At 35.9% G+C, this 15,481-nt stretch overlaps 1 protein-coding gene across 1 annotated transcript in view; it reads right to left on the reverse strand.

Annotated features, from left to right (window-relative positions):
• The window catches only part of POLQ (DNA polymerase theta), a 123,587-nt gene that overhangs the window by 84,398 nt on the left and 23,708 nt on the right, over nt 1-15,481 (reverse strand). The window contains exons 9-12 of the mRNA XM_043594280.1: nt 12,918-13,130; nt 9,173-9,315; nt 7,545-7,749; nt 7,078-7,220 (exon numbers count right to left, since the gene is read on the reverse strand). Coding sequence (XP_043450215.1) covers nt 7,078-7,220; nt 7,545-7,749; nt 9,173-9,315; nt 12,918-13,130 — 704 coding nt within the window. The remainder of the gene's footprint in view (nt 1-7,077; nt 7,221-7,544; nt 7,750-9,172; nt 9,316-12,917; nt 13,131-15,481) is intronic.

Below are 15,481 nucleotides of genomic sequence, written 5' to 3' on the forward strand. Positions count from 1 at the left end.
TAAACTGACAGAGTGATTTCCAAGATATATTGTTAAGGAAAAAAGATGGTGCAAAAAAAAATGTATACAGTGCACTTACAGTAAGGTAAAGTAAGAATACATATATGTGCTTGCTAGTATTTATAAAACAAAAGAGATATAGTACTTTCTTATTTTATATAGTTTATTACATTTCACAGATATTGTCTTTTTTTTTTTAATACAAATTAAAGGTTTGTGACGGTCCTGCTTTGAGCAAGTCTACTGGCACCATTTTTCCAACAGCATTTGCTCACTTTGTGTCTCTGGGTCATATTTTGTAATTCTCACAGTTTATTTCAAATTTTTTCATTATTTTATGTGCTATGATAATCGATGATAAATTATCTTTGATGTTACTATTGTAATTGTTTTAAGGTCTCATTAACCACACCCATATAAAACTTGATAAATAAACTTGATAAATAAAGTGAACTTGATAAATATTGTGTCTTCTGACTGCTCCACTGACCAGCCATTACCCTATCTCTCTCCCTCTCCTAGGGCTTTCCTACTCCCTGAGATATAACGATATTGAAATTAGGCCAATTAGTAACCCTACAATGGCCTCCACATGTTGAAATGAAAAGGAAGAGTCCCAAATCTCTTAAATCAAAAGCTAGAAATGATTAAGCTTAGTGAGGAAAGCATATAGAAAGCTGAAACAAGCTGAAAGCTAGGCCTTTTCCACCAAGCAGCTCTGTTGTGAAAGCAAAGGAAAAGTTCTTGAACTTTTAAATTAAAAGTTCTACTCCAGTAAACACACAAATGATAAGAAGGTGAAACATTCTTATTGCTGATATGTAGAAAGAGTGAGTGACCTGAATAGAGATCAAAATAGCCACAACACTCCCTTAAGCCAAAGCCTAAACCAGAGCAAGCCTCTAACTCTTCAATTCTGAGAGGCTGAGAGAGGAGAGGAAGCTGTACAAGAAAAACTGGAAACTGGCAGAGGCTGGTTTGTGAGGTTTAAGGAAAGAAGCCGTGCCCATAATGTAAAAGTGCAAGGTTAAGCAGCAGGTGCTGATATAGAAGCTGCAGCAAGTTATCCAGAAGATCTAGCTAAAATCATTAATAAACATAGCTACATTAAACAAAAAATTTTCAATGGAGACAAAATAGTCTACTATTAGAAGACGATGCCATCTAGGATTTTTCATAGCTAAAGACAAGTCAATGCCTGGCTTCAAAGTTTCAAAGGACACGATGATTCTTGTTAGGTACTTATGCAGCTGGTGACTTGAAGTTGAAGCCAGTGCTCATTTACCATTCCAAAATCCTAAGGTCCTTAGTAATTGTGCTAAATCTACTCTCCCTGTGCTCTGTAAATGGAATAGCAAAGCCTGGATAACAGCACATCTGTTTACAACATGGTTTACTGAGTATTTTAAACCTACTATTGAGACCTACTCAGAAAAAAAAAAGATTCCTTTCCAATTACTGCAGACAATGTAGTCACTCATGAGCTCTGATGGAGATGTACAAGACAAATGTTGTTTTCCTATCTCCTAATGGAATATCCATTCTACAGTCCATGGATCTTGAAGTATAGATAATACTTGAACAATGTGGGGGTTGGGGCACCAACCCCAATGCAGTGGAAAAATCTGTGTATAACTTTTGACTCTCCCCAAATCTTAACTGCTCATAGTCTACTGTTGACGGAAAGCTTTACCAATAACAGAAACAGTCAATTAACACATATTTTATGCTATATTATATACTGTATTCTTATGATATAGCTATAAAAATGAAAATGTTAAGAAAATCATAAGGAAAATACACAGTACTGTGCTATATTTATTTTTTGAAAATCCATGTATAAGTGGACCTGCAAAGTTCAAACCCATTTTGTTCAAGAGCCAACTGTAATTTTGACTTTCAAGTCTTATTATTGAAGAACTGTATTTCATAAGGCTATAGCTGTTAAAGACAGTAATTCCTCTGATGGGTCCAGGCAAAGTACATTGAAAACTTTCTGGAAAGGATTCCACCATTCTAGATCCCATAAGAACATTTATGATTCATGGGAAGAGGTCAAAACTTTAACATCAATGGGAGTTTAAGAGAAGTGACTTCCAACCCTCATGGATGAATGTATGGGTCCAAGATTCCCATGGAGGAAGTAACTGCAGTTGTGGTGGAAACAGCAAGAGAACCTGAATCAGAAGTGGAGCCTGCAGATGTGACTGAATTGCTGCAATCTCATGATAAAACTTGAATATATAAGCAGTTGCCTCTTACGGATGAGCAAAGAAAGTGGTTTCTTGAGATGTAATCTACTCCTGGTGCAGATGCTGTGAGAACCATCAAAATGACAACAATGGATTTAGAATGTGACATAAACTTAGTTGATAAAGAAAGCAGCAGCGGAGTTTGAGAGGATTGACTCCAATTTTGAAAGAAGCTCTACTGTCGGTAAAATGCTATCAAACAGCATCGCATGCTACAGAGAAATTGCTTGTGAAAGAGTCAAATTTCATTGGCAAATTTCATTGTTGTCTTATTCTTAAGAAATTGCCACAGCCACCTCCAACTTTAGCAATCATCACCTGGATCAATTAGCAGACATCAACATCCAGGCAAGAACTTCCACCAGCAAAATGATTATGACTTGCTGAAAGCTTAGATGATGCTTAACATTTTTTAGCAATAAAGTATTTTTAAATTAAGGTATGTACATTTTTTAGACAATGCTATTGCACACTTAATAGACTATAGTGACTATAGTATAGTATAAACTTATATATACTGGGAAACCAAAAAAGTCATTTGGCTCACTTACTGCATTGATTTGCTTTGTTACAGTGGTCTGGAACCAAACCTGCAATATTGCCAAGGTGTGTCTGTGTATTAAAAACTAATGAAAATAGTTATCTATGAAGGAGTAGAGGTACATCCTTTTGATGTACTTCTGACTTTTGAATCACATAAATGTTTTAAATATTCAAAAAATAAAATAGTATATGAAAACTACAGGTTTTATTTAACTTAAAACATAAATGTATATTAACTTGCCACATTTTGAGCTAAGGTCAAGGCCTTTTGTTTTGAGTCTAAGTCTACTGATTAGAATTTATCACTGCTTTCTTATGTAGACCATATCCACAATACACTGAAATTCAATTTCTGTTGTTTTTTTTTTTTTTACAGTTTTTACAGTTGTCTCACATATTTCATTAGCAATTATTTTAATGACTTATATTCAATCTGATTTTCATGGAAGTAAACTGGCAGTCTGACCCTAGAACTGATAATCTTATCCACTGTATGATAAATGAGACAGTTTTAAGGCCGTGGCAGGTAACTTATAACACTGGCTTTGAGATTCTTCCTAGCCACATTCTCAGGCACAGAACTTTGAGCATATTATCACCCATGTATTACAATTGTTCACTAAAAGAAGAGAAAATGGCCTTGTTCTGGCATTTCCCCTGTTCACCTCAACACTGTTTTTTATTTAAACGCATTTCCTGATAAGCCTTCCTAATTCTATTTAACTTTGTTTTTACGATTTATTTTATTTTTTTAAAGTATTCTCTAGGCCCAACGTAGGGCTTGAACTCACAACCCCAAGATCAAGAGTTGCATGCTCTATCAAATGAGCTGGCTAGGCACCCCAACCTTCCTAATTCTCTGAGAATTTCAGTTTTATGCTCCCACCACTCACTTGCTTATCAAAATATATGTATCTGCCCCTTTCCCCCAAGCTTTATCAAAGTATAATTGACAAATGAAATTGGATATATTGAAGATGTATAATATGATGATTTGATACATGTGTTCCTGTGTAATGAATACGACAATCAAGTTAATTAACACATCCATCACCTGACACAGTTACCACTTTGTGTGTGTTTGTGGTAAGAACAGATTTACTCTCTAAACAAATTCCAAGTATACAATACAGTGTTATTAGTTATAATTACCATTTTTTACATTAGATTCCTACAACTTATCCATATTATAAGTGAAAGTTTGTACTCTTTGACCAACATCTACCTATGTTCCCCATGCCCTGGCACCAGGCAACTGCCATTTAACAATATTTCTGAGTTCAACTTTTTCAAATTCCACATGTGAGTGATATCATATTATATGTGCCTTCCTCTCTCTGGCTTACTGCACTGAACATGATACCCTCCCAGGATAATCCATGTTGTCACAAATGGCAAGATTTCCTTCTTTTTGATAGCTGAATGATGTTCCATTGTATATAGTTATAACATCCTATTCTAAGCTGATAAAAACTTAACTTTGATTACATACACAAACTCCAAAATTTTACTTCTCTATCCCCTTATGTTTTAGGTCATTGATGTTACCATTTACATCTTTTATTTTGTGTATCCATTAACTCATTATTTTATGTTTTTTTTTTTTAATATAGTAGACACGTTACATTAGTTTCAGGTATACAACTTAGTGATTTAACAAGTTTATACATTATGCTATGTCCACCACAAGTATAGTTAACATGTCTTATTATATCACTATTACAATATCATTGACTGTATTCCTTATGCTCTACATTTTATTCCTGTGACTTAATCATTCCACAACTGGAGGCCTGTGTCTTCTTCTCCTCTTCTCCCAATTTGCTCATCTCCCTACCCTACCCCCTCAGTTTGCTTTCTTTAATTAGGATCTATTTCTGCTTTTTGTTTGCTTATTCTTTTTTTATTCCATTTATGAGTGGCATCATATGATACTTGTCTTTCTCATTCTGACTTATATCACTTAGCATAATATCTTTGAGTTCACAGATTTTTTCTTTTCCTTGACTGAGTCCACTTTTGAAGCTACTAAATTTTTCACATCACCCACTGTATTCTTCAGCTCTAGGATTCATGTTTGGTTTTACTTTTTGATGGTTTCTATTTCTTTGTTGAATTTCTCCTTCTGCTCATGTACTGTTTCCTAATTTTGTTTGGTTGACTATCTGTGTTTTATTGTAGTTCACTGAAATTCATTAAGAGGATTATTCTGAATTCTTGGTCAGTCAGTTCACAGATCTCCATTTGTTTAGGTTTGGTTATTGGAGCTTTACTAGTTTCTTTGGCGGTGCCATATTTCCTTGATTCTTCATTATTCTTGTATCCTTGTGTTGGTATGTGTGCATTTGAGGAAGCAGTCACTTCTTCTAGTCTTTACAGGTTTGCTTCAATAGGGAAAGATTTTCACTAGTCAGCCCAAACTAGGTTCTCAAAGGCCAGCTGGTAGAGCCCACAGGAGGGTGGGCAAGGTTTGATGCCAGAGTTTCTGGTTGGGTGGGGCCACTGGCTCAGCCCTGCACTCAGGCAAGACCACTCCCTAGGCTGCCTGATCAGGTGGGATTGTTAGCTGGGCTCTGCAGACAGGCATGGCCACTGGCTGGGCTCTCTGGCCAGACAGGACCAGAGACTAGACTCCTTGGATAGGTGGTGCCATTAACTGAACTTTGTGTTCAGGTGTGGCCAGAGGTTGTGCTCCATAGTTGGATGGGGCTGCAGGATGGACCCTGTGATCATGCAGGACTTCTGGCTGTGTTCTACAGTTCAGAGTCCCTGCTCCAGCAGGGCCACAAGATGAGCTCTGCAGTTGGGTAGGGGTGTCGGACTGGTTACCTGCAAGGGCAGAGGTACAGGCTGGGCTCTGCAGTCAGGCCATTGCCTGGGAATCCTAGCTGGGCTTAACTGTTCACCCTGCTTTCTGGTCAAACAGGCAGCAATCTGGCACAAGTGGGTGGAGCCATTTGCTGGGCTCTCTGATTGGGCAAGGTGGCCAGGAGGGATGCAGTGCCATCACTAATCCACACACAAAACCCTGTGAGCCCTACCTCCCATATTGTTCCTCAGGTAATCTAGCCTTGCCTATTTCCCTAGTGTTCCCCATAAGGTAAGACAGAAGTGGACTTCCCAGGCAACACTCCAGAATGCTGAGGAAGCTGGATGTCAACCCCAAGCTCTCTTTTTCTCACTGGAGAAACTGTAGGCCCAGAGAATTCCTCCCAGTGTGGTACAGTGCTGGATTAGGGAGGGGCAACACTGTCAAAGTGAAACCACTGCTCTTAGCCTTCTAATGTGGCTTTTCTCAGTTTTTGTGCTCCATGAATGTGTTTCAGCCTAACTGCCAGGTTCTGGGATTTTTAGAAAGGTCTTTTCGTCTGTAAATAGTTACTAATTCATATTTCTGTTATGGAGACTAGAACCAGGGGCCTCTTATTCTGCCATCTTGCTTATGTCAGTTCCTATGACTGCTCTTAATTGACAAAATATTTTTAGCCAGGTTCTTTCCAGAGAATACAATCTCAAACCCTATTTTATTCAATTTTTATCAAAATCTTTGTTATAAGAAATAGTTATAAAAGACTATCTAATATATACAAGACTTTAAAATTCCTTATTGCATTTATTATAGAGATTTTCTCAAGAATATAAGACCCTGAGTGTCTTTTTAGGACTAAATTTCTCTTATGCAATAAAATGCAACATTTTTCCTAATTATTTTTTTAAAGATTTTACTTTTTTAAGTAATCTTTACACCCAACATGGGTCTCGAACTTACAACCCAGAGATCAAAAGTCACATGCTTTACTGACTGCGACAGCCAGGTACCCCTTTTCCTCATTTTTTTGGTTTTGTTTATCTTATCAATATTGAGACTAATCAAGCTTTCCTGTTTGCTGTAGTTGCTAGAAAACTCAGAACCAAAGTTGGCTACAGGAACTGTACATGACTTAAAGGCATGCATGTTTATGTACAAACCTTTGAATTTTATATGATCATCTTATTTTCAATTTCCTGATATTTCATTATACTTTACTATTCTTTTATATATTGTAAAATATGTTTTTATAAAAGACCTCAAATGCTTTTTTTAAAGGTTAGAGAAAAAAGTAGACAAATAAATTAAAGTGTCACTATAACATTTAGCTTATTACTTTAAAACAACTCTCTTCTTACCTGTACTCTATTTCCACCACTGCTACCCTAAAGAAGACAAACAAGATGTTCCCAAGATGTTCAGGATTCTATATAAGTATTTTCTCCCCATTTTCACAAACTTAATAGAACTTACCAGATAAACAATATGCAAATCATTCTCTAAAACAAAGCCCTTCATTGCTCTTTGGAGGTCAGCAAAAATATCTAAAGTATCAGTTGGAGAAAGTGAAGAAGACAGAGTTGCTGAACCAAGATGTGTTGGATGATACACTTTTCCTGGTTGGGGGCAGGAGAAGGGAAATAAAGTATCAAATGTTAGAGATTAAATAAAACACTGTCTTTCTGTACTCTATAATTTACGTTTTAGCCTCTGATAAATTTTACAAACAGAATTTTGCCCCATGTATGCATATTTATGAGCAGATTCTATGCTAAATGCCTGATGTTGCTAAATCCAACACTAAGTACTAAAAATGAGTTTATATAGCACTCGAAAAACCGGTTTCCTTTTATAGTGTTTGAAAAGTCAATTTCCTTTTACTAAGCAGTATAAAGTCAGCAAAGATGAAAAAGTGTATACTGTAATTAAGTCACACTTACCTTCTGTTCCATCACTAGCTTCAGTAATCTGGATGAATTCGTTTTCTAGCAGCCACATTACACAGGCTTCAATTGCTCCAAGTTGAACAGAATCTTGATTCTTCTGAATTCCCAGCTTCCCTTCTCTCATACTCGCAGCCAAAAATGTGCAAGAAGCATAAGTCTGCATATCTTGTGATGTACTTGCCATTCCACCAACTATTATCTGATATAAGAGGTTTGAAATTTTCTGTAACTTTTTAATAAGACATGCAGGCCCTTATGATATAAAAGAAATGAAGTGATTTTGTTCTCTTAAAATATTCTCAGCATCTTAACGTAGAGACTTTTTATTAATTCTTCCATTATCACTCGTTATACATGTAGATAACACCTAATGACAACATCAAAAGTTTCCTTAAAAGTAGATACATTTTCTCATAAATGAAAATAAATGAATCACTATCTATCTGAAATGTAGGAACTAACAACATAGCCTTCCTTCTGAAACATGTGGGCATATAGGAATGCTAGTATTGAATATTCCCCACCCAGAAGGGGGATGGGAATGGGTGTAGAAAAAGTGAAGTGAGTTGTGTTTTGTGGATATCATCTTCCTACAACTATATTAAATATACTAATTAGGTGTACTAATTTTCCCTTTGATTTCTTCCATTTAATACAGATTGAAAACATACTAAATCAACCTAAACAGAGCTTACTCCTTTTAATGACCCCAATGCATAGTTTTACCAAGATTTATTTAGTATTTGTGGTATTTTGGTTGTTTCCAGTTTTTTCTTATTGCCAATAGTGCCATAATAACCATTCTTGTACATTTAATTTTATGCAATTTCACAAATACATCCCTAAGTAAAACTCTTAGTTGTGAATCTACTGGTAAATGGCTATGTGTTCTGTTTTGGCATTGTTGTTGTTTTTATCTTAGTGGATATGTCCAAGTTGCCCTCCCAAAAGAGTTTCAGCAGTATATAAGAATGCCTACTTTCTATATCCTTACCAACCCTATGTTATCAGTTACTTTCCTTTTTTTGTGTGTTTTCGTTTGTTTTCAACTGGAGAGCGAAAGGGGAGAAAAAAGTATGAGCACAGGTACCAGAACCCCTAGCACCAGTACTGAAGCCAAGAGCAAGGCATGCTGGTATATGAACAGAAAAATTTCTGGATGAATACGCAAAACACTTAAAAGGAGATTCGTTACCTTTGAGGACCCAGAATAGAAAGTTTTATTTTTCACTTTAGATCTTTCCATGTTGTTTGAAACTTCTAATCATGTCTGTTTGTAATTTGATTTTATTTTAATGTCAATAGGTATTATCTGTATGTAAGAACTATGGTCCATTTTGTCACCTTTTTTAAAAATTCAAAAAATAATAAAGTATACCTAAAAAAGAAAAAGAATCATCTGGCATTTGGGTTTTAATCCACTGTTCTGAAATACGCTGACATAGCACTAGCTGTATTAAACTCCAGGAAATAACTATATAAAATAGAAGACATTCAGACTTGGGAACACTATAAACAATCTCACAATGAAACACAAAGCTAAGATTTTTCTTCACATCATTAAATTCTATCATCATATTATAGGCTTCAAAGAGCAAATAATTTAGTGAACTCTTCCTTACCTCCAGAATAGCTCTTATCATGCTTGCAGTTACTTCTTCTCCTTCTTGTCTTTGCAAACAGCTACGAACAGGTTTTAGAGATCCCTGAAGTAGAGCTATGCCTTTTGATTTCTCAGAGTTCTTACAAACTAAGATACTCTCACCTATAACCAAAAAAATGCACATTTGCAAAACCCCAACATATTTCCATAAGATACCTGCCAAAGAGAATTTAAGTTGTCTTACTTATTTAAAAAGAAGGTAATAGATGATAGCGGTTATTATGATCATAAAATTATTGCTGATGCTTTCATTTTCTGAATTTTGGATTGAAGGGGATCAGAATATGCCATACCAAAACATGCCACTTTGGCATAAGGATTATTTTGACCTGAAGGCACTTAGGAAGTAGCAAACACAGTAAGAGCTCCTGGCCCTCATCCTGTTTGCCTAGATGTAAGACATAAATTTCTCTTTGTGAAGGTGTTCCACTTATCACTTATCACTGGATGCAGAAAGGCAGCACCAGATGGGTCTGCATAAACCTTACTAAATAATCCTTAACTTCTGTTAGTTTCCAGTATATATTTACTTTCCCACAATTTACCACTTCTAGAAACTCAAACCCCTTTTCCTTGGTCTTGTCACTTCACAATTCTATTACCTTTTGTTAAAAGGGTATAAAGCCCCTAACATCTAACTGCTTCTTTGGGTCTTTACTGGTTCTCTATGAAGTCCTCTGTGTATGCAAAAAATTAAAATATTAACATCAAATAAAATATGTATGCCTTTTCTCCTGTTAATCTGCCATCTGTCAGTCTAATTTGCAGGCACTAGCCATAGAAGCTAAGCAGGCACAGGAAAAGTTTCTTTCCTTCCACATAGGAGCAACTGTTTTTACTGAATAATTAAGTACATAATAATAATAATAGAGGTATTTTGAAAATCATAAAGGAAAATGCAAATGCAAATTATTACTGGTTACATATGAAAACACAAATTCAAAAATATTTACAGAAACCTAGAAATTACATTATAACTCACTAATCAAAAGCTTTAGGTTACTGTGACAATCAAATGAATAAAAATGTGATAGCACTTATACATTATAAACATATATAAAGGTACAATTTATACAAACATAAACTATTATTACGGTAATTAAGACTAGAAAAAAAGATAATTTTTTTTTTCAAAAATGAATCCAATAGTAGGGGAAAGGAAGCAAGTAGATGTGTAAGGGGGCAAATGAAGGCAACTTGCATTAGAGAAAACTAAAAATGGCATTGTGGTGGAGTATATTAATCATTCTAGGGAGACAGAAGACTTTCCTAAAGCTGATTGCTAAACTGAGAAACAAGATAAGATAAAGATAAAGGACTATAAACTTGATGACTGTTGTTGTTTATCCTAGATATAATTACAAAAAGATAGATGTCATCAAACAAAACAATAGCAGCAACAAAAACAGCTGGATAAAATGCATCACCTGGCTCTTATAAACACTACAAAATAGCCCAACTTAAGATAAAAAATTATCTACAAAATGGATCAACTAGCATTAGTGGCAAATACAAAAAGCCACTTTGGGCTATTCAAACTACTTTCAGCTTTTAATTCTTCAGCAAGATGGAAAACCCTTTTTCAAAGTGAGCAAGATTTATGAAAATTAATGCCAATATATACAGTCCAGGTCCCTGCTCCCATCTGTCTGAGGAGGTTGTATCCATACTACAATAGACAATTAGAATCAAATCAATTATTACTATTTGACTTGTAAATCACTATTTTTGCACAAAGTACCAACCTCTTATACTGGAAGTTTCCAAGAAATCCACAGAAAGATTAAAATGTTATCTAAATAAAACACCATTAACTGTCTAGGAACATTAACATAATTTATAAAATGTAAAGAAGTTACAAAGATGCTACATAATCTAAAAAGCATGACCAAGTATGCATATCTTCATAATTGATATGAAACACTATATTCACACATTCTCCACTTGCTGGAAGTTCTGAGCAAGCATATGTCATCCTGAAATGGAGCATTATGCAAAGTCAAAACTTCAGAAGTTTCCAAGACCTCAAAAACAAAGTTACTATGGTATATTTTAGTTTTGTTTAAATGTTAATCTGGTTTAAGGCTTGATAATTTGGCCAGGGTACCAACTTTCCAATTATTCTTCCCTATAAGAAAGAGAAGTATAAGCTAAGAATATAGCAAGGCAAATAAAATCTCCTTATCTTCTATGTCACCTTAAAGACCCTCTGACCCTAAAAGAAGAGTAGCTGTGTAAAATGAACTTAGACTCCACCCTCCAGAGTTTGAGCCTACTAAGAAATTAGAGTTGGAAGGAAGGGCAGAGGGAAGAGCAAATAGGAATAGGAAGGGAGTGTTTTTGTCTCTTCCCCCAACCTTTTCTAAACACGTGTAATCTGCACATTTTATAGGTAAAGTAAGAGACAGAGCAGGATAAACTTCTTTGATGCCTATAATAGGGGAAATCCAAGGAGTTGGACGTTTTTTTTAATCATTAGAATTTTTAGGGCTTAAAAGAGAGGCAGGCCAATGGCCCTTCAGGGATTACAGACAGAGAAGTCATTTGTTACTGGGGCTGAGACACATAGCCATTTTTCTTTTAATAAAACTCCTGCATGTTGGATGGGCACATGGCCACACAGCTAAAGGTTATATTTCCCAGCCTCTCTTGCAGTTGGGAAATGTAACCATGTGACTAAGTTCTGGCCGACTGGATGTGAGGAGAAATACTTAGTGCAACTTCTGAGAAGTGCCCTTAAGGGACAAGTTGTGTCCTTTATTTCCTCATCGCCCCTTCCTGATGGTTGAAATGCAGATGTGATGACAGACAAATCAAGTTATTCTAATAGTCACTTCCTTGGTATACTACCCAGTTTTTTGCACCCAGACTATCCCACTTATTTTCCCATTAAGACTTTCCCTTTTCTCCTGGATATCCAATAATGTTCTTCAGCAACCATAGAACTATTTTTTTACATACAGTATAATATTAGTCAATAAAATACATCCTAGAGAAGAAAGATGAGATGACAGAGAATTTCCTCCCAAAGCTCTTTAATGTTGTAAGACTTATAACAATTTTGTCACACCCATAATTATCTACCAGGTTAGTAATAACATTTGCTGCTACCTCAATATTTAATTCAAACAAGACTCTTCCTCATTGCTTAAGACAAAACTTCTGCTTGGTTTCTGTTAATGTTACCATTACTTGCTGACAGAAGAAACTAAAAAGGTGTTTTCAGAACCAGCACCATTTTAGAGAGAAAATAATGGTATGTGAAATTCCTATTCCTAAATGTAAGAGTACTTTCCAGCTCTCAGTATCCCTCCTTTGAAGTCTTAGGTCAGTCACCTAAGCAGAACTAAAGCCCCATGAAAATTACTCCTTTCATTAGCACTAAATAAATTATACTGGAAATTAAAAATCATCTTCTAGCTAATATGATAAATCATTTTGATTAGAATAATACTGAATCATTTCACCGTATATAAAAGAAAATGTTAATTTTACATTAAGAGAAAATCAATGGCTAATGATATATGAAAATTATAATTTACACTCATTATAAATATTAAGTAAATCAAAAACATGACATTAGTGCTTTGGATAACAAAGAAATACAGCATGATGAGAAATCAATTGGCAGGCATCAGTCAGATTTCAAGTAGACTGACACTGTCCTTCACCAATGCTATTACAAATAAATCAAACTCACTTACCTACTGTGTCTACCCCTTTCCTGCCAGCACGACCAACCATCTGCTTATAAGTAAGAATATCTAGAGGTCGACCACTGAAAATCGGAGTCCGAATAATTACACGACGTGCTGGTAAATTCACCCCAGATGAAAGAGTAGAAGTTGCTGCCAAAACCCGAATCTGACCTTGACGGAAGGCTCCTTCAATGATATCCCTCTCCTCAAAAGTAAGACCTAACAAAAGGAAGTTACAATAACATATATTTATTAATGAATATATGAAATAATGAATATAATGAAAATACTGTACTTGATTACTTACAAATGGATCTGGGAATCTACTAGAAACTTCTAACGATTTTTACAAGCTATTGTTACGACCATAAACAACATCTTTATGTCACCACGGTCTATCTTTAAGAGTATAATCTGCCTCCCCTAGTATATTTTTTTTAAATATGAAATTTATTGTTAAATTGGTTTCCATACAATGCCCAGTGCTCATCCCAACAGGTGCCCTCCTCAATACACATCTCCCACCCCTCATTAACCCTCAGTTTGTCCTCAGTTTTTAAGAGTCTCTTATGCTTTGGCTCTCTCCTTCTCTAACCTCTTTTTTTTTTTCCTTCCCCTCCTCCATGGTCTTCTGTTAAGTTTCTCAGGATCCACATAAAAGTGAAAACATATGGTATCTGTCTTTCTCTGTATGGCTTATTTCCCTTAGCATAACACTCTCCAGTTCCATCCACGTTGCTACAAAAGGCCATATTTCATTCTTTCTCATTGCCACATAGTATTCCATTGTGTATATAAACCACAATTTCTTTATTCATTCATCAGTTGATGGACATTTAGGCTCTTTCAATAATTTGGCTATTGAAAGTGCTGCTATAAACATTGGGGTACAAGTGCCCTGATGCATCAGCACTCCTGTATCCCTTGGGTAAATTGCTAGCAGTGCTATTGCTGGGTCATAGGGTAGGTCTATTTTTAATTTTCTGAGGAACCTCCACACTGTTTTCCAGCGTGGCTGCACTAGTTTGCATTCCCACCAACAGTACAAGAGGGTTCCCGTTTCTCCACATCCTTGCCAGCATCTATAGTCTCCTGATTTGTTCATTTTAGCCACTCTGACTGGCGTGAGGTGGTATCTGAGTGTGGTTTTGATTTGTATCTCCCTGATGAGGAGCGACGTTGAGCATCTTTTCATGTGCCTGTTGGCCATCTGGATGTCTTCTTTAGAGAAGTGTCAGTTCATGTTTTCTGCCCATTTCTTCACCAGATTATTTGTTTTTTGGGTGTGGAGGTTGGTGAGTTCTTTATAGATTTTGGATACTAGCCCTTTGTCTGATATGTCATTTACAAATATCTTTTCCCATTCCGTTGGTTGCATTTTAGTTTTGTTGATTGTTTCCTTTGCAGTGCAGAAGTTATCTTCATGAGGTCCCAATCGTTCATTTTTGCTTTTAATTCCCTTGCCTTTGGGGATGTGTCAAGTAAGAAATTGCTGCGGCTGAGGTCAGAGAGGTTTTTTCCTGCTTTCTCCTCTAGGGTTTTGATGGTTTCCTGTCCCAAATTCAGGTCCTTTATCCATTTTGAGTTTATTTTTGTGAATGGTGTGAGAAAGTGGTATAGTTTCAATCTTCTGCATGTTGCTGTCCAGTTCTCCCAGCACCATTTGTTAAAGAGACTGTCTTTTATCCATTGGATGTTCTTTCCTGCTTTGTCAAAGATTAGTTGGCCATACTTTTGTGGGTCCAGTTCTGGGGTTTCTATTCTATTCCATTGGTCCATGTGTCTGTTTTTGTGCCAATACCATGCTGTCTTGATGATGACAGCTTTGTAGTAGAGGCTACAGTCTGGGATTGTGATGCCTCCTGCTTTGGTCTTCTCCTTCAATATTACTTTGGCTATTCGGGGCCTTTGTGGTTCCATACAAATTTTAGGATTGCTTGTTCTAGCTTCAAGAAGAATGCTGGTGCAATTTTGATTGGGATTGCATTGAATGTGTAGAAAGCTTTGGGTAGAATTGACATTTTGACAATATTTGTTCTTCCAATCCATGAGCATGGAAAGTTTTTCCATTTCTTTATATCTTCTTCAATTTCCTTCATAAGCTTTCTATAGTTTTCAGCATACAGATCTTTTACATCTTTGGTTAGGTTTATTCCTAGGTATTTTATGCTTGTTGGTGCAATTGTGAATGGGATCAGTTTATTTGTCTTTCTGTTGTTTCATTATTAGTGTATAAGAATGCAACTGATTTCTGTACATTGATTTTGTATCCTGCAACTTTGCTGAATTCATGTATCAGTTCTAACAGACTTTTGGTGAAGTCTATCAGGTTTTCCATGTATAATATCATGTCATCTGCAAAAAGTGAAAGCTTGACTTCTTCATTGCCAATTTTGATGCCTTTGAATTCCTTTTGTTGTCTAATTGCTGATGCTATCACTTCCAACACTATGTTAAACAACAGCAGTGAGAGTGGACATCTCTGTCATGTTCCTGATCTCAGGGAGAAAGCTGTCAGTTTTTCCCCACAGAGGATGATATTAGCTGTGGGCTTTACATAAATGGCTTTT

This window comes from Prionailurus bengalensis, chromosome C2 (genome assembly GCF_016509475.1).
Source record: "Prionailurus bengalensis isolate Pbe53 chromosome C2, Fcat_Pben_1.1_paternal_pri, whole genome shotgun sequence".
In the NCBI taxonomy this organism is placed as follows: domain Eukaryota; kingdom Metazoa; phylum Chordata; class Mammalia; order Carnivora; family Felidae; genus Prionailurus; species Prionailurus bengalensis.